Source organism: Melanerpes formicivorus, unplaced genomic scaffold, assembly GCF_026170545.1.
Source record: "Melanerpes formicivorus ecotype bairdi unplaced genomic scaffold, bMelFor1.0.p_v2 SCAF_4, whole genome shotgun sequence".
Taxonomy (NCBI): Eukaryota; Metazoa; Chordata; class Aves; order Piciformes; family Picidae; genus Melanerpes; species Melanerpes formicivorus.
Window position 1 is genome coordinate 29,522,300 of NW_027142356.1, and position 18,807 is coordinate 29,541,106.

Genomic DNA, 18,807 nt, shown 5'->3' on the forward strand with positions numbered 1-18,807 from the left:
GTTTGTGGGGTTTTAACAGATACTATTTTATCACTTTTTAACATGTAACTTCTAGTCTGAGTGCTTATGTTTTATTTCTAAATCAGTTGAGACAGTTATGCTCTCTACATACCTCTGAAGCCTGAGAGATTTAGGCTCCGATTCTGGAAAGCATTGGTATTCAGATGAATATCATGCTGAGAGCAGTTTTCTGGATCAGAGCAGGGAAAGGGAATGGATGGGTTTGTTGGGTTTGGTCTATTTTTATTCCAGAAGTGTTGTGTTAGGCACAAAAATTACCGTCTTCTTATGTTGCAACATAGTCTTGATAACTGCAATTTCTTAATAACGTTCCTGCCCAGTGACTCATAGCAGATGTGAGCCTCAGCTCTTCAGAACTTAATAACAAAAACAGTTGAGGCCGGGGAAGGGCTCTGGAGTTCTTTGCATCAGTTTAAGAAGATTTAACAACTTTTGAGTTCTGTCCAGAGGGTAAAGGTAAACATTTTATGTAACTGTGAGGGGAAAAAAAGGAGAATTTGGGGTAATTGTTATAGTTCTGGTTTAAAAGCAGTATGTTTTTGAAGGCTGTAGAACTCATACTATATTGCTAATGATATATGAATGTTTTAGGAGGATCTAGCTATTTTGCTATGACATCTAGTTAATAGACCTAGTTAATAGTTTGCTGTCTCTAGAATTCAAGAACAAGAAAACAGGCTGACAGTTCAGGATTTTAGTAGCACAGCCTTTCTCTAATGCTATCAAGTCTATATAGTAACTTGTTATTGATAAAAATCAGATTGGGGGAATTTGAATGTAAGATCAATTGAGTGGCATGTAAAGAAAGCCCAGGCAGAGAAGGAAAAAGTTACCTTTCTAGAACTTTTATTCCATAGCTTTGGAGAAATCTTTCTGTACAGCTTACAAGTGTGCATTCCAGGTGTAATCTTTGAAGAGTAAATGAGTATCACAGTATCACAGTATAACTAAGGTTGGAAGAGACCTCGTGGATCATCGAGCCCAACCTATAAACACAGACCCCATGACTAGAGTAATTTCATATGGATAGAATTTCAAGGTTTCACAAGAGCTGCCTTTAAGCTTTTATTTTATTAAAACAGAAAGTGGTTATTTTGTTTGTTTTGTTTTGTTTTGTTTTGTTTCCCCCCAGCTAACTGTTCAGGGCTTGTGTTTTCGACTTGAAAATATTACACAAAGTTTTTCTCACTCCGTCATGGCGTGTGATAATTAATACACATGCCTACTCTCTGAGATTAAGATTTTCCTGGATAGGGATCTTCCCTGCACAAGTTTTGTTTCTTGTTTTTGTTAAACCAACACAGGCATTACAACAAAAGTCTTGGAAGTCTCTCAGCCCTTATTAACTCGTTGTACTCACCAGCATCAGTGACACAAAAATATTTGCTAAGTTATGTGGTTGTTTTCATCTGTTGTGTGTGTTCCTTTTGATGGAATATTTGTATTGCATAGTGTATAAATGTTTAGCAGCAGTTGTATCCTCTCCCTACATTTTAAATTATCCTTTACCCTCCACCTAACATTTCTGAAAATGGTAAATATTTAAAGGAGCTGAGAAATTAGTTTAAGAAACTGAGTTTAACAGCAGTTTTCCTAGAGCAAGATTTTAAGCTTCCTTTAAACAGAACTTCAGCCTTTCATACTACCAAAGAGCATGGATGTACACTTTCAGAGAGCTGTTACTAATACAATCTCTTCTCAAGCTACTTCTCCCAGGATCAGCGCTGCTTCTACCTTGCCTGGGTCTCCCCACTCTGGGCAGTGACAGAAGCAGAGTAACACCGTGAGGTCAGCCATTTCCTGTCACAGTTTGAGTTTTCATGTTTCTTCCTAGTCTTGACCATCCAGATTTGGAGCACAACAGTACCAAGATTTTGGTCATCCCAACCCTTCTTCCTACTTCAGGGCAACTTTGTGGTTTTTTTTTTTTCCCTGTGTTCTTTCTGTTTCAAAGTCATCAGCTGAGTATAGTGCTTTCCACCTTAATGACACATGCTGCATATGTCCAAAATACTTTAAAAAAGCCTTCTGAGCTGTCTTGTGACATCAGTCAATAGGTAGAGTATCCTCAACAACTTCTGTCTACATCACTGCACTGCAAGAAGTGGTGTAGTGAGCTTTATACAGATACACCTGGGTTTCACACCTCTGTGCTTTCAAATATGATGCTTTCAAACCAGCAAAACTGAGAACTAAAACCAAACCAAATTTCCTTTATTTAAATAAGATAACCAGTATTTGATTGGTAGGTGTTGAAAACCTGAAGTTTGGCTGAGCTGCCATTTGTTCTCTTGCATGAGATTTTCAGGTATTGTTGAAAATGAAGTTGGTCATGTCCAAATTTACAAGAACTTAAAATCATTTTCCCCATAAGAACATGGATTATCTTTGTACAGTAAAAAGCACAGTCTGCCCATGTTCCATTAGTGTTTTATATTCATTTTATATTCATGTAGAAACATGAGTGGAAATTTCCATAAAGTTGTTCCAATAAGCACAAACTGGCATTGGTTCATTAATCATAGGATCATAGAATGGCCTGGGTGGGAAGGGACCCCCAAAGGTCATCTGGTCCAACCCCCCTCTGCAGGAAGCAGAGGCATCCTCAACTATATCAGGTTGCCCAGAGACCTGTTGAGCCTCACCTTGAATCCTCACCACCTCATCTTCCAGGGGTGAGGTGTCAACTACCTCCCTGGGCAAACTGCTCCAATGTTTGGCTACCCTCATGATAAAGAACTTGTTCCTAAATCTCTACTATAGGTCTTATGCTTTGTCTAACCACAACGGTTTTAACATATAGATATCTAATTTAGTTTATTAAGTAGAAAAAGAAGAGTGGACACATATTTTGGCTTAAACAGGCTTTACTATCTGCTAAATGAAAATATTTTGAGTTGAATAAAGAACAATAAACATTTTTTCAATTGATAGCTTGCAGCAGTTCAAGCAGTTTAGAATTGGCTGATGTATAAACTATGTAAATATTCTAGTCATTGGAGGCCTTGATTTCTTGTCTGTGAGCTGAAAAGTACAAATCTACCTCACATAAAATTTTAAGTTCTCTCAGCTAATGTTTGCAGGCAGTGAGATACAATGAGGATTTTTTTTTTGGCATATAAAATCATTTTCACATGAAATAAGAGGATTTTAAATGCTGTGGTTGATACAATACAAAATATGTATAGCTATCAGTTAAAAAAATATCATCCTTGTCACAACTGGAATAAAAGCTGGTAACTACTGTGCCTTTTTTTGTTGTTTTTAATTATAACAGGAAAATTATTTCCATCCTCTTCTGGCACATAAAGGTTGCACAAATCTGTAGTTCATAGGCAACTAGCCCAATTCAGACTTCAGTTACTAGAATACAACAGAGAGTTTTCTCCCTTTAAAGGGCAAGAAAGGAATAATGCCCTGCCTTTCAGACCATTTAAAAATTATGTTTTGCTTTTGTCTTTATGTAGGTTTGAATCTTGAATAGCTGTCCTAAAATACATGGAGAGCTCTGAGACAAAGTGGTCCAAAAGGATGAATTCTAGTTTTGGAGCTGTGCTTGATCAGACTATTTTAGACAAATGTGAGAAAATAATTACAGGTTATATGAATTATTTTAGATAAAATTGAAGATGTTGTGTATTAAAACAACATTTCATTTTAGTATCTAACTAATAGTTTTGTTCCTCTACTTCACAGGTTCCAAAGAATGAAGATTTTGATACTGATTGACTTTGTCCTTGCAGCTAGCTTGATGGATGCCATTGGCAGCTCTGTAAGTTGTAGTAATTAGATTTGCCTATAGAATTATTCTGAATGCTTTATAGAATCATAGAAACAACTAGGTTGGAAAAGAACTCAGAGATCATCAAGTCCAACCTATTACCAAATACCTAACAACTCATGACTAATTAAACCATGGCTTCAAGTGCCACGTCCAATCCTTTTTTGAACACCTCCAGGGACAGTGACTCCACCACCTCCCTGGGCAGCCCATTCCAATGGCCAATCACTCTTTTTGTGAAGAACATCCTTCTAACATCCAATCTCTCTCCTTTTCCTGATTCCATTTCACTGCTGGGGAAGGGTCACTGGGTGATAGAGTAACTGCTGTAACTTAGCCCCAGATACATGTTAAATTCTTGGCTTTGTTGGCTAGCAGAACCTTTGATGGAAAAGAACAAAACTAATTTGGTCTGGAAATAACATCAAATGATGTTTAGTAGGAACAAGTTTCTGACAAAGAGGAAACAAATACATAAATATACAGTGGAATGACTAGGCAGTCATCAGTGAAGACAGTAATGTCAGTTTGTTACTCTATCTGACATGAAATAGGAAGCAATAAAATATCTTTGCTGAAAAAAAGGTATTAATGCATTAGCAGACACATTGTACAGAAGGAACACAAGGCAGTTAAATTATCATTCAGGAGTAACACAACTCAGAGTACTGTGTCCAGTTCTGGAGCCCCTATTACAAGAGGGATGTGAAGGTGCTGGAACGTGTCCAGAGAAGGGCCACAAGGATGATCAGAGGGCTGGAGCTCCTCTCCTATGAGGACAGACTGAAGGAGTTGGGGCTGTTCAGTCTGCAGAAGAGAAGGCTCCGATGTGACCTAATTGTGGCCTTCCAGTATCTGAAGGGGGCCTACAGGAAGGCTGGGGAAGGACTTCTCAGGATCTCAGGTAGTGATAGGACTAGGGGGAATGGAAAGAAGCTGGAGGTGGGGAGATTCAGGCTAGATGTGAGGAGGAGGTTCTTCACCATGAGAGTGGTGAAACCCTGGAATGGGTTGTCCAAGGAGGTGGTCGAGGCCCCGTCCCTGGGGGTGTTTAAGAGCAGGCTGGATGAGGCTCTGTCCAGCCTGATCTAGTGTGGGGTGTCCCTGCCCATGGCAGGGGTGTTGGAACTAGATGATCCTTGTGGTCCCTTCCAACCCTGAATGAAACTATGAAACTATGAAACCTTTACTTTTGAGCAGTATCCTTACAGAAGGCAAAACTCAGGCACTCCTAAAGCTGTGGCTGTAGTTTCATATTTTACCTTGCTCATTTGCTGTACAACTTTTTCTCAAACAGGATCCAGAGCTTCATATTCTTTCTTGCTACCATGTTACTATGTTATAATTCACATGTGGGAGCACTGATCAAAACTTCTTCATTCCTGGTTCCCCAAACCTTTTGCTGTGTATTCTGCCTCTCCAACAGAAAATGCAATACAATCACACTTCCTCCACTGCTTAAAATACCTCTAACTTCCCCAGTTCTGTGCTGCCTGTCTGGGCAGTCATTCCTAGTTTGACATTCAGGTTCTAACTAGCAGGGATCTGCGAGATTGCATTGTTAATTCTTAATTGCCTAGGTGGAAGTGGTGGCTGAATTTACAATTAGGTGAACACCATTGTTTGTGACATTATCTTTTGTTCAGATAAGTAGCTTTATAGCAATCACTTCTGCTCAGTGGAGAAAAATATTACTACTTTCTGCAGAAGTCTACTGCCAAAAAGGCATTACAATGAAATGTATTTGATTTCTTTTGATTATTTATTTAGCATATTCTGGGCTCTGGCTGACCCTGTGAATAAAAATTAAAAACATTCTGAAGTTTAAGTTTTCATACTCTAATCTCATTTTAAAACCTAATTTCATTAGAGATTTTTAGGAGCTTATTTCAATTCTAAAAATGCAGGAAACAACATCCCGGATTTTCTATTTCTATAGTTTCCATAAAGTATTCAGTCTTCAATTTATAGCATCAATTTTAATGGAAGGTCACTAGATGCTAAATAATTCACAGAATAATGAGATCAAAATTGAATGCACATTAATTGAAGCAGCTGGTTAAACGTGGGACCACATGTCCAAGAGCAGAGCTGTCAGCAGTTGTTAGATAATTGCTTCTCAATGTGTAGTGCAAACAGTTGCTAAACTGAAACAGAACAGGTTATGTTCAATCTAGCTTCAGTCAGTGGCCACTACCATTGGCTGGAGGTAGGCCATCTGTGGTGTCTTTTTTTGTTTAGTATTTTGACATTACAATAGTTTTAGAATAGAATAGAATAGAATAGAATAGAATAGAATAGAATAGAATAGAATAGAATAGAATAGAATAGAATAGAATAGAATAGAATAGAATAGAATAGAATAGAATTAACCAGGTTGGGAAAGACCTTTCAGATCATCGAGTCCAACCTATCATCCAACACTATCTAATCAACTAAACCATGGCACCAAGTGCCCCATCCAGTCTCTTCCTAAACACCTCCAGTGATGATGACTCCACCACCTCCCTGGGCAGCACATTCCAATGGCAAATCACTCTTTCTGTATAGAACTTCTTCCTAACATCCAGCCTAAACTTCCCCTGGTGCAGTTTGAGACTGTGTCCTCTTGTTCCGGTGCTGGTTGCCTGGGAGAAGAGACCAACCCCCACCTGGCTACAACCTCCCTTCAGGTAGTTGTAGAGAGCAATAAGGTCTCCCCTGAGCCTCCTCTTCTCCAGGCTATATTTTGGTCCATACCTAACAAAAGAAATAGCAATATGTTACAGTTGCTCACTCTCCTAACCCTAGGCTACATTTTGCTTCTTCACTAGTCTAGCTGTGCACTGGTTTAACTCCAATGATTTAAAAAGAGTTATATCCTGCGTAAAAAGTCTGGTAGTACATTAAAAGAGCAATCTAGTAACCTGCAGACCTAAAACCAACATTGATCCACCTTGAAATTACACAGCTAACTTGTGATTGTCCCATGGTAAAAATAAGTGTGGAATTCCAAGTATGAAAACTGTTTTTGCTGTGCCACAGCAAGGCTTAACGGAATGAATCTGGAGTTGACAGAAAGAGAAATCAAGGGGGGAGGCTGGAGTCAGAGAGGGAATGCAAAGAATCGTATGATACTACTTCTGTAGGCTACTTTCACAACTCCATTTCTGTTCAGTCATTTGTTTCTTATGGTGTAGTTAGTCAGTATAGCTGGTGACACCTTGATTGTCACATACTATTTACCAGCACTGTGAGCTTAAATGCTTTTCATCAGGAAATTGTTATGTGTAATGTAGGTATGTTCTTGGCAGTACTAGGTTAACTGTTGGACTTGATCTTTAAGATCTCCCTGGTGATAGGAGCTGCCATTTCCATGGTCATCCAGGTCTTTACTATTGTATTTTACCATATTCTTCAAGGCTGTGAGTACTGAGTTAAGGCTGATACAGGCTAACCTTTTGGATAAACAAATGCTGCAGTAAAACTGGTAAGTGCGGCATGATGGCTTCTTTATTACTTTTAATAAGATTAGGATTAATGTTCAGTCTGACTGTTAACGTGGAGGTTTACTTCTACAGTTAGCATTAGCTCATCAGAGTAAGCCTGCAAGTATTTAATTTTTTTAATCCATTTTTTTTATTCACTATTCCTCAGCCCACCTATGCAGCTTTCCAGTTCTCCATAGCTTCCTATTTACACCTAGGAACAGCCTGAGAATTTACAGAGACCTGTTAAGGTCACAAAAACATTTTATTCAAGTAAAATTTTATTTATGGGTTACTTGGGTTTTTTTGTTTGTTCCATGTTAAATGTGACCCCAAAATGTTGATTTACAGTGAGACATACTTTCCTCTCCAGGATCTACAGAACTGCTTTCAAGAGCATATACGACTTCAGGGCCAGGTGAGACTTCTGGAACATCGTGTGAAACAGCAGCAGTTAAAAATTATACAGCTTTTAGAGAAGAAAGAGATTCAGTACAGTGACAAAGGAGATGAAAACAATGTCATTGACTTGGGAGGAAAAAGACAGTATTCAGGTTAGAAATGAAGCTATTCTTTTCATTGCTATTCATTGTCATGATACCCAGAAGCTTTAGCACAATTGGGCCCATTGACCCATTGTTTTAAAAGCTCATGGAATATTGTTCATTTAAAATGTAGTTTTCAGCTTTCACCTAGGCCTGCTGCCACAGGGTAAAACTGCTGATCTCACAGGGTCTAAATCAAATGAGGATTGAAGCAGTTGGATTTATTAACAGCCCGTAATTTAAAAAACATTGAACAATACATTCAGAATAAACCAGAAAAAAACCCCAATAGCAGACATTTACAAAATGTTAATAAACAGTTACAGAATTCTAAACACCCTTCTTTGACTAATCTCAAAGTTCTAACCCACAGGGTCAGTTCACATTCACACATCCAGTGTCATGTGGGTTACAAGCCATATCGACTCTGTTCCAACCTGAGACCTCCATATTCACTCATAAGTGTGGTGGGTTAAGAGAGAAGGCCTAGCTTTCTCTCCCCCACAAAGGGACAAAAACCCACAGCTAACTCAGCCAGAGAAGCAGAAGGAATACTATATTTTACAAGCAATGTGGAAAAGCAGGTTAGATACACAATTTATACAGTATTTACAATATATATACAGAAATATACAGCAAAGTAAAAAAACAAGAATACAGGAACGAAATTCCCTCCTCCAGAGGAGGATTTCCCCCCTGTACCCCTCTCTCTCCCCCTACCTCCCTTTTTTCCCCAAAAGGGCTAGAAAGAGAGAAAAAGGCAGTTATTAATAAAGCAGAATTCTAGTAGGCCTGTTAGTAGGATTAGTTGCTTATCTGTTCAAGGTTGCTCTGGCAAGGAGCTCAGAAGCAGGCAAGCTGGAAGAGAGAAGGAAAGGGACGAACTGAGAAAAAACTCCAGCTGCTCTAAAACTTAAAACTGCATTCTACCGATTTACCAATGAAATTCGTTTAGAATATTGATGTTATCATTATCTTCACCAAAACATTCAGCCAGAGTGTCCCAGCACTGTCCCTTTCTTAAAGGCACAGCCTCAAACGGCCACACATAAGCTTGCCATAATGGCATCTGCATCTTACTGTAATAATATTCTGTATGTTGCACCATTCTGTCTGAGTTAGGATCACTTCAGGACATGACAGTTTCTGAAACACTGGTTTAAAGTTGCTTCTGTAATCTCATCAGCATTCTAGTGGTGATTTGGTCCCTCTGCATTTTCAGATGACTAAGTGTGTTAGCCTATAGTAGCTGGAGTTAGGCCCAAGCTCTTAAAATAATAAAACACTAACCATAGCTAGATTGAAAATACAATTTGAGGGTCTGATCTTCGGATGGTGTGTGTTTCTAGCTGTCCAGTGCTAGGGAGTCTAAACTTCTATGATTTTCAATAACCTTGATTGCATACACTTGTGGTGTTCATGCTGCTGGAATAAATCACAACATAATTACAGTGCATCAAATGCTCTAAAGCACTGTTAAAATTAAAAGCAGTTGTAGGTCTGACTGAGCTTAGCTGTACATTTATGTATTCAACATCCTGGGATACTTTTTAAATTATTATTATGTCTGACTCATTTGTTACTGGAAAAAAATATTAAAACCACAGTGAGCTGAGAAGTATTTGTCCTTTATTAGCATATGCCCAAGATTATTTGCTTAAAATGTGATTCTAAATAACAGATCTAAGTTGTTCCAGTTTCTGATTTATTTATTTTTTCCCCCAGTATATTTTTTTTTCACTTTCTTTACAGCTTGGGAAATGTGTTTCCCTATTGATACTGCATTGTTTCATTCAAACTGCTGTAGCATTTTTATGTCAAGAGGACTGCATAATTTGAAGTTAGATTGTGAGGGAGAAATTCCACACTATATATACTTCCTAAAAATTTAGAACATTTAAGTGTTTTGCTAACCTACTAAGAAAATAATGGACAAGAATAGTTATTTTCTATAAGCCAATCAAACATTCTCTACAGAGGCAATTTAGGTGCTATCTAAATCATGTTTTCTATTAGAGTTTATTAAAATCCTGGTCTAGCTATTTGTTTTCTGTATAGACTGTTTATTTTCTGTGTCGACTGTTTATTTTCTGTGTCTGATCTTGACTGATGCTTTCACTGAGAAGAAATACAATAGTTCAGAAAGTTCTAAAGTGGTCCGGCAGTTCAGCCAGCATGCTCATAAATGTTTTGGAAGATCTTACAATTAATCAGCCCTACCTTTGCCAGGAAAAACAGAAACCTTGACAATTATACTGCTTTCCTGTATGACTGCTTGATGGTAGATAGCATATAAACAAAGCACTCCTTTCATTTCTTAACTCCTAGAGGAAAAAAAGATAAGATTATAGAATTACATTGCTATTATATTTTCAAGAGCTCTGAATTTTGCCATTGCTGCAAATACTGCTTGCTTGTTAACACCAATGCAGACCAGACTGTATATAGCATCAAGCCAAAGCGTAATCATTTTACACATACCCTGCACGTTTGGTACAAGGATCAAGAGTATGAGATCTAGCAATTGTTTCCCTTCTCTAACACTGGTGACTCCATATTCTTTTGGCAATTCTCTTGTGGAATTTTCTGGACATGGAAATGCATGTTTGCTTTTAAAAATTACTGTGTGTTTAATATGCAGAGAGATGTTATGACTGTAACAGGATTCTAATGTGATGGTACTATTGCAAATGAAAAGCGACACCACTTAAATCAGAGGAATTATTTTGCTAGTCCAATGAAAGCAAAAATTACAATATTTTATGGTAGGAAAAAACATATATTATTCTAAAGAAATGTCCAAATAATTTTAGCATAGTAAAGTTTTAAAGCAACACAAATACAAGACAATGCCAAAAAGTCATATAAATGTTTGCAGAGATTCCGTTTGTAGTAGCCTGGTCCATAAGTGACTCTTTTATGACATGAGTTGGTTTCTGATTTTGACAGTAAGTATAGGACTAAAAAAACCTGTGTCCAATGAATGTTTTGTGAACAGATTGTGCAGAAATCTACAATGATGGCCATAAGAAAAGTGGATTTTATAAGATGAAACCTATCCAAAGTCCTACTGAATTCCTTGCCTTCTGTGACATGTCTGAAGGGGGTGGTTGGACCGTGTTTCAGAGACGTTCTGATGGCAGCCAGAATTTTGATAGGTAAGTGCTAGTCATTAAAGTTGGAAACAAAGTGGAGAAACATTAAACCAAAAGAAGCTAAGTTAAATCTTAGCTTTATATAAATAAGTTGTTATCCCAGATAAAAAGGAAGATGGTTATTCTGTGGGACACCCTCCAGATGAGAGACCACTTCTGGCTCTGGCTCTTTTTTGGGAGACATCTGGACTTTTTCTGACAGCTTGTCATTTTACATGAGGACACTTCAATGTCAAAGGCATTAAAAATTACTGAAGCAAAGACTATTAATGACAATTAAAGGACTAATTTGTCTTTTGCAAACAGTAGAAATCTAAAATAGTAAAAAATGTATGGAACTTGCTTGACCTAAAATGCTACCATCAAACAAGTATGAAAGAAAACTACCACAGAGTAATTTGGAGCTCATGGTAAAGTGTCTCCAGGAAAGACAAGATGGATGAGAACTTGATTTGTGGACACCTAATCTCTGTGCCTTTGTCAGGACTCAAGCTTTTTTTTTTTTTTTTTTTTTTTGGGGGGGGGGAAACACTCAGAAGTTAAATTTTTGGTGCTGTAAGACATGGATAGAAAAACCCACAAACATTTCTAGAGATTAGAAGTAACAAGAAATTTTCTAGAACCTCTGCTTTGCTCAATTTGCTTTTCACATATCTGCAGACTCTGTTTATAATTACTGTAACCTTACAATACCTTTATGGAATGGAGAAGCAATCCCCAGGGAAGGTGAAAATCTACAATCCAGCCAAGAAACCTTTGCTCTTCTTAATTTATAGAAGATGGTCAGACAACCTACAGAAGCAGCCTATAGCCTTTTGCAGTTGTTGCCACCACATCCTTCTCCCCTGCCAGAGACTGCCAGCTATTCAAATCACACTGGCTGCTTTTTCTTGTGCTATAATAGACTGGACTATTTTTTTCTGGTCTTAAAATATACTAGTCTTAAACCACTTTGAATGTACCTCATAGGACTATTATTTGGAGTAGAATTCAGTGTATTATGGGATTCAACCTTTTGCATGTGAAGAATAGAACTTTGGACTAGATTGCCTCCTGAGTTTCCTTATAATTTGACTTATCCTGTGATCTATGACTGTATGGAAAATAAACATCCAAGCAACCAGGCTTATTTCTTTTGTTGCTAAATCAGTAATTTATACTCTTTTCAGAGTCTGGGCTGATTATGAAGAAGGCTTTGGAAATTTTGTTTTGGCAAATGGTGAATATTGGCTTGGAAATAAAAATCTTCATTATTTGACTAATCAAGGTAAGATTCCTATTGTAACAATAGCCTCCTGTTTATATTTTCTGGGCCATATCTTGTTACCATTTTTGTTAGCATGAATCCTGAGTTATGTTGTTAGTCTACATAAACTTCAGGTTTGAGAACAAACACACCTGAATATGTTTTCTAACAAAATCTTCAAACCAGTTTTTGGGCCAGTGGTATGCAGGGAGCTCCTGCAAATCAGGTAACAGTAGAAGGGAGTGTACCTTAGAAAAGAATTCTCTCTACCCATTTCACAGTCAGCATCACCAACAGTCCAAAAGAGTGATTGGCTATTGGAATGTGCTGCCCAGGGAGGTGGTGGAATCACCATCACTGGAGGTGTTTTCTTAGAAGAGACTGGATGAGGCACTTGTTGCCATGGTTTAGTTGATTAGATGGTGTTGGGTGATAGGTTGGGCTCAATGATCTTGAAGGTCTTTTCCAACCTGGCTAACTCTATTCTATTCTATTCTATTCTATTCTATTCTATTCTATTCTATTCTATTCTATTCTATTCTATTCTATTCTATTCTATTCTATTCTATTCTATTCTATTCCATTCCATTCCATTCCATTCCATTCCATTCCATTCCATTCCATTCCATTCCAGAGTCAGGTACCAATTCATTTAGTCAGGGCTCTACATGGCTGCACAGGCTATTACATGAAGGTAAATATAGGCCTGGTTCTATTGATTAGACTAGTCTTAGAAAGCTATTTCCATTCTTCCAGTAGTCACTCAATCTAAGACAGCTTCTCTTTTCTATAGAATGCAACATATACAAAACTTACCCATTGACTTAGCCACCTGATTCACATGGTAATCAATACAACCAGCTTGTGGTCCTTGCTTAACTCTTTTATTTTCAGGGTATAAAAATCTAATTTTCTTAGGTGTATGCCTATTGATTCATTGATTCTCCCTACCCTTTCATTACCACCTCAAATACCATACTAAAATATTAAGCCCATAAAGCCTTTTTTTTTCCCCCTGTTAGATCTTTCTTGTTAGAATTGTTTGTCTACAATTGAAAATCTATAATGGAATAGTCCTAAAATTTTCTAAGCTGAATTAGGTGAATAAAGACAAAGAATAGCAAGATGTGCTTTAATATGTATAAAGCAAGAAGATAAAACCCCATAAAAGATGCTGTGAAGATAGAGATCACTGATAAAAACATAGTTACTATTTTAATATTTTACAACAATACTCTGTTCTGAAAAGTCATGATATAGTTTAACCAAAATACTTCGTTTTGTTGTTTCTTGAGGGAACTATACTTTGAGAATTGATTTGACTGATTTTGAAGGAGAACGGCGTTTTGCACAATATGCAAGATTCAGAGTTGCAAGTGAAGAGGTAATAAAATGCTAAATAATGGAGAGAGCTTTTAATGAAAATGTGGATTCTGTAGACAGATGTTAAACATGCATTTCCCCTGATTTTCATAAAGGTTTGTGCAGAACCTTATTATCTTTTTTTTTCTCTTATGCTTGGAGTTTTCAAGTGGAATAATAGTGGTTTACATTGGTACATCAGTTTTGTCCTGTTCATTATCTTTATTGATGATCTGGATGAGGGGGTTGAGTCCATCATCAGTAAGCTTGCAGATGACACCAAGCTGGGGGCAGGTGTTGATCTGTTAGAAGGTAGAAGGGCTCTCCAGAGGGACCTTGACCAGCTGGACAAATGGGCAGAGTCCAACATGACGGCATTCAACATGTCCAAGTGCCAGGTGCTGCACTTTGGCCACAACAACCCCATGCAGTGCTACAGGCTGGGGTTGGAGTGGTTGGAGGGCAGACAGACAGAAAGGGACCTAGGGATACTTATTGACAGCTGGCTGAACATGAGCCAGCAGCATGCCCAGGTGGCCAAGAAGGCCAATGGCATCCTGGACTGTATCAGGAATAGTGTGGCCAGCAGGAGCAGGGAAGTCATTGTGCCCCTGTACTCCGCACTGGTTAGGCCACACCTCGAGTCCTGTGTCCAGTTCTGGGCCCCGCAGTTTAGGAAAGATGTTGGAATGTGTCCAGAGAAGGGCAACAAAGTTGGTGAGGGGTTTGGAGCACAAACCCTGTGAGGAGAGGTTGAGGGAGCTGGGGTTGTTTAGCCTGGAGAAGAGGAGGCTCAGGGGAGACCTTACTGCTCTCACAATTACCTGAGGGGAGGTTGTAGCCAGGTGGGGTTTGGTCTCTTCTCCCAGGCAACCAGCACCAGAACAAGAGGACACAGTCTCAAACTGTGCCAGGGGATGTTTAGGCTTGCAGTGAGGAGAACGTTCTTCACAGAGAGAGTTGTTAGACTTTGGAATGTGCTGCCCAGGGAGGTGGTGGAGTCGCCATCATTGGAGGTGTTTAAGAAGAGACTGGACATGGCACTTGGTGCCATCATTTAGTAGTCATGAGGTGACAGGTTGACAGGGTGACAGGTTGGACTTGATGATCTTTGAGGTCTCTTCCAACCTTATTGATTCTATGATTCTATAAGATATATGCCTTGTAAAAGCAGGTTTTCTGTTTTTCTTGGCATTATCAAATAATAATGGTACATGATATTTTGATTTTATATGTACTGCAAACTAACTGCAATATTGGTTTTATATTATTTAACATCAGGTGTTTCAGAAATTTTACTCCTGGTAAGTATTTTTACAGCCCTTTATTATCTAGTGCACAGTATTTATGTGCCATGGCATTTCTGAGCACAAAAATAGTAGCAAATGGAGCAGGTAAGTTTCCCCTTCGTAGTTTCACTCTCTGACATGCTAAAAATTGAAGCCATATTAGAATTTTGTTTGTTTGTTTGTTTGTTTCTTCACATTTTTCATTAGCATGCTTATGAGATGAGTTGTGGTGAATATTCTGGTACAGCTGGTGATTCCCTTACTGGCGGCTTTCATCCTGAAGTAAAATGGTGGGCTGATCATCGAGGAATGAAATTCAGTACTAGAGACAGGGATAATGACAACTATGAAGGGAATTGTGCTGAAGAGGAAAAGTCTGGCTGGTGGTTTAACAGGTATTTGGATTTTGTATTGTCAACTATTCTCCTTTATGTGTATTCATACAATCATGACATATGGTAGAAGATAGGATTGGTGGTGTTCATTATATGCAATCTCCTATCAACCCCTGCTAGAGATCTCAGTGCTGGTAAGACTGAGACTTGCCTTAGAGGGGACATCATCTACTGCACAGCTCAAATTGATCTGTAATAATTGTATCTGCCACAAGCTTTGTTCATTTTTATTAGACAGTAAGAAGGAGATAATTCCACCTCTTTAAGGTAACCAATTTTCACACAAGTAGGCCATGTAGAGTTTGCAGATGTATCCCTGTTGTACTTCATTCTTGCATTTCTCCTGCATTACACTAGAGCAGATGTGGCAGTACTGTGGAATATCTGACAAGTTAAGCTAGTGCTGGGTTTTTAAGCCTCATTTTTTTTCCACCTCAGTTCACAGCGTCTAATTTGTTGTTTTTCCTTCTGTACCAAATGCATCCACTCTGTTTCTGTCAGTGAGCACAGCTGGACTGAGAAAAATTGTATTAAAATAGGATTCAGTGAAAGAATTGTAAAATTCTACTTGCATACCAAATGGAAATTAAAAAGAAAAGCTAGAACTGGTAGTCTTAGCACTTCTGTATATGCAGCTATGTTCTTCACCTCAATTAGATAAATGTAACCATGAAGAAAAACTCTGCAGTCTAGCTGTGTAATAAGAGAGGTTTAAGATACAGCTCAGGGAAGCACACTGCTCTCTCACTGTGATCTCAGTTCACTTGGCAAGAGCTGCCAGGCTGGATCAACTCCATTGTTTCTCTGTCATGTCATTCTTTGTTTCTGCTTTTTTAACTCCTTATTTTCCAACTTCTGTTTCCTTAGGTAGTCTGTGACCTTAACTGATATGATGTAGCTTCCCATATAATGCTTCCCATATAATTATTTAGATACTTGCACAGACAGTGGATCAGGAAAGTGTTTGGGACATAAGGAAAACAAATTGCACGTAGACAAAGTTTTTTTGCAGTTCTCATAAAAATTAAAATATAAAAGGGAAAGGCAACTGTGTTGGAGGTCTTTATTTCCCATGAAATCAGAACTTTTGTGGATATCTAGACCTCCAGCAGCATAAAACTCTGATACCACGCCATGGAGTTTATTGAGAGAGAATAACCAAATGCTTTTTAGTCAAGAAGTAAGTACATTTTTTTGTCTTTTAAAAACTTTTTTTTTTTTGTAAAAACTTGGATTAGTCTGGACAAAAGAATGACCTGTTTGCATAAGTAGCTGCACAGCAGCACTTGACAGTTATTAATACCTTGTACTTGCTGCTACATAACTACTAAAGATAGCTGACTTCTAGCAGGCTAGTTCCTATTATGGCTGTGTAGCTCATGCTTTTAAAGTGACAGTCTCTCTGGATAATGAAAATGAGATCTGAGCTCCTTGTAGTGTTATTCCACTGCCTTGCTGCTGACTTTAAGCCTAACATAAAAGTGAATACTGTAATATGTGCAATATCCTTAAATCCTACCCGAAAGAACATTGCTGGCAGAGAAAGGAAAGCACTCAGAACACATCTCTGTCATGCACAGATTAGCAAACACAGAAGGAATTAATGCTCTTGGCTGCTTTCTGCAGGAGCTCCCAGCTATGAAGGAATTTTTTATAGGCAGCTCTATGCTATCTGGACTAATGAAATTCAGAAACACCCAGACAATAGGAAAACCAGGGGATGTGACATGAGAGGCCACATGGAAGTAGCTCAGATCTGGTTTAAAGCCACAGGTCTTGCTCCCACTCAGGAGTTGTTATTATGGACTTGTGCAGAAAAATGGCTTCTACATACTTTGTTAAACAAAGCTCTAGAAGAGATTTTCAGCTTGGATCAACATCCACAGAGCTGGGTTCACTCTGATACAACACCCAGATCAGCAGCTCTCTTGCATCCAGGGCATTGCAAAAGGCAGTAGGTTCATAACTCATAAAAAGAGCTAACAAGTGTAGATAAACCAAATCTAGTCATTACAGTGTGCTGCAGAAGAAACAACTGGTTCACTGTCTGTTTAGTCACATATTGATCTAAACTTCTTTCATGTAGAAACTGAATGAGTATCAAGGTTGTGCTGGTACTAATGCAAGGCTTGGGTTTTTTCCTAGGGTTCCTTTGTTTGTTTTGACCACTGTATTTAACAAACCATAAAAACATTCCTGCTACACTGTGTTAAAGAAAAACAAAGTACTTTGTATAGCAAATTAAAATGGCAGCTCTGATGATCCAGAGAATTGCTATACATATGTTGAGTTGGCCAACAGATTTGATCTCCCTCTAAGCAGAAGTCCACAGCTGAATTGGTGGTATTCAAGTACTGTCATAAGAAACACCACGTGGAGTAGCTGTGAAATTTAAGAGAGGCTACTCTGGAACAACAAAACCCAGAAGAGTATTTCTCCCCTAGAGTTTTGCTTGGTGTATGCCCTGTTGCCACACGTGACCTGAACAACTCCAGAATAATTCTCCACTGAATCAGATTAACAGGCAAAACTTGGAGAGCTAGTAATGTCAGAAGATGTGTGGAAAGAACAACAGAGGTGGGAAGAGCATTTGCAGATGTGCCCTAATTAAACTGTTCTTTTTAGGCACACTGAAGTCCACAAACACACACGTTTACAGCTGTCAAACCGGGTTGTTATCAACATGACAAAAACCTTGGCTTACACAAAACCAGCAAACGCAACTTTTCTGCAGGAAGCCGTATTTCTGTTTCCCTTTATTTTTCCACCAGGTGTCACTCTGCCAACTTGAACGGTCTGTACTACAAAGGCCCCTACACTGCAGAGACGGACAACGGCATCGTTTGGTACTCTTGGCATGGGTGGTGGTATTCTCTGAAATCCGTTGTCATGAAGGTCAGACCAGCAGACTTTGACCATAATATTGTTTAAGTATTTCATTAAGACGATTTATCTAGTTAATCTCTTAGCAAATCAATCCAAATTAAAACAGATGGGCAGACTTTTGCTCTCAGACTTCTCATCTATGCATACATAAATCTGGAACAACTCCTCTGCAACCAGTAGTTTCATGAGATGTACACGAGAAGACAACCTGGCCTGTGACTCTGTAAATACAAATACCAGTGCTAATATGTGTACAGGACTTTTAAAACAGAAGGCAGGCTTTCACCTAGGAATAAGGACATCATCAACACCTTTAAAATGAAAATAAAAAATATTTTTAAAACCAATCTGAAACAATATTGTCACTGTGTTGTCTCAAAAACGAAAATCAACTGTACTTACTACAACCAAGAAAAGTAATGACAAATGTAGGTCTGGATTAGTCAGTGGATGGAACATAGTTTCATAGTTTCATAGTTTCATAGTTTCATTCAGGGTTGGAAGGGACCACAAGGGTCATCTAGTTCCAACCCCCCTGCCATGGGCAGGACACCCCACACTAGATCAGGCTGGCCAGAGCCTCATCCAGCCTGCTCTTAAACACCCCCAAGGGACGGGGCCTCGACCACCTCCCTGGACAACCCATTCCAGGGTCTCACC

General features: G+C 38.6%; 1 protein-coding gene across 2 annotated transcripts; it reads left to right on the top strand.

The window, feature by feature from the left end:
- The first annotated feature begins 368 nt into the window (after positions 1-368).
- FGL1 (fibrinogen like 1) lies at positions 369-18,598 on the top strand. 2 transcript variants are annotated; one of them, XM_068137489.1, is made up of 8 exons: positions 369-477; positions 3,718-3,793; positions 7,643-7,823; positions 10,813-10,972; positions 12,139-12,236; positions 13,511-13,599; positions 15,074-15,261; positions 18,033-18,598. In XM_068137489.1, exons 2-8 carry the CDS (start codon positions 3,728-3,730, stop codon positions 18,190-18,192), a joined length of 942 nt encoding a protein of 313 aa, XP_067993590.1. In that variant the 5' UTR covers positions 369-477; positions 3,718-3,727; the 3' UTR covers positions 18,193-18,598. The 2 variants fall into 2 exon arrangements, with proteins under 2 accessions (XP_067993590.1, XP_067993591.1); XM_068137490.1 differs by having other exon boundaries at positions 369-471.
- Positions 18,599-18,807: the final 209 nt, after the last annotated feature.

What these genes read in the sequence shown, in the direction of transcription:
- FGL1 (XM_068137489.1), top strand. Translation starts at nt 3,728, where the DNA reads ATGAAGATTTTGATACTGATTGACTTTGTCCTTGCAGCTAGCTTGATG. An exon ending in AGGAAAAAGACAGTATTCAG is followed by an intron (nt 7,824 to 10,812) that starts GTTAGAAATGAA and finishes TTTTGTGAACAG; the next exon opens with ATTGTGCAGAAATCTACAAT. An exon ending in TCAGAGTTGCAAGTGAAGAG is followed by an intron (nt 13,600 to 15,073) that starts GTAATAAAATGC and finishes ATTTTTCATTAG; the next exon opens with CATGCTTATGAGATGAGTTG.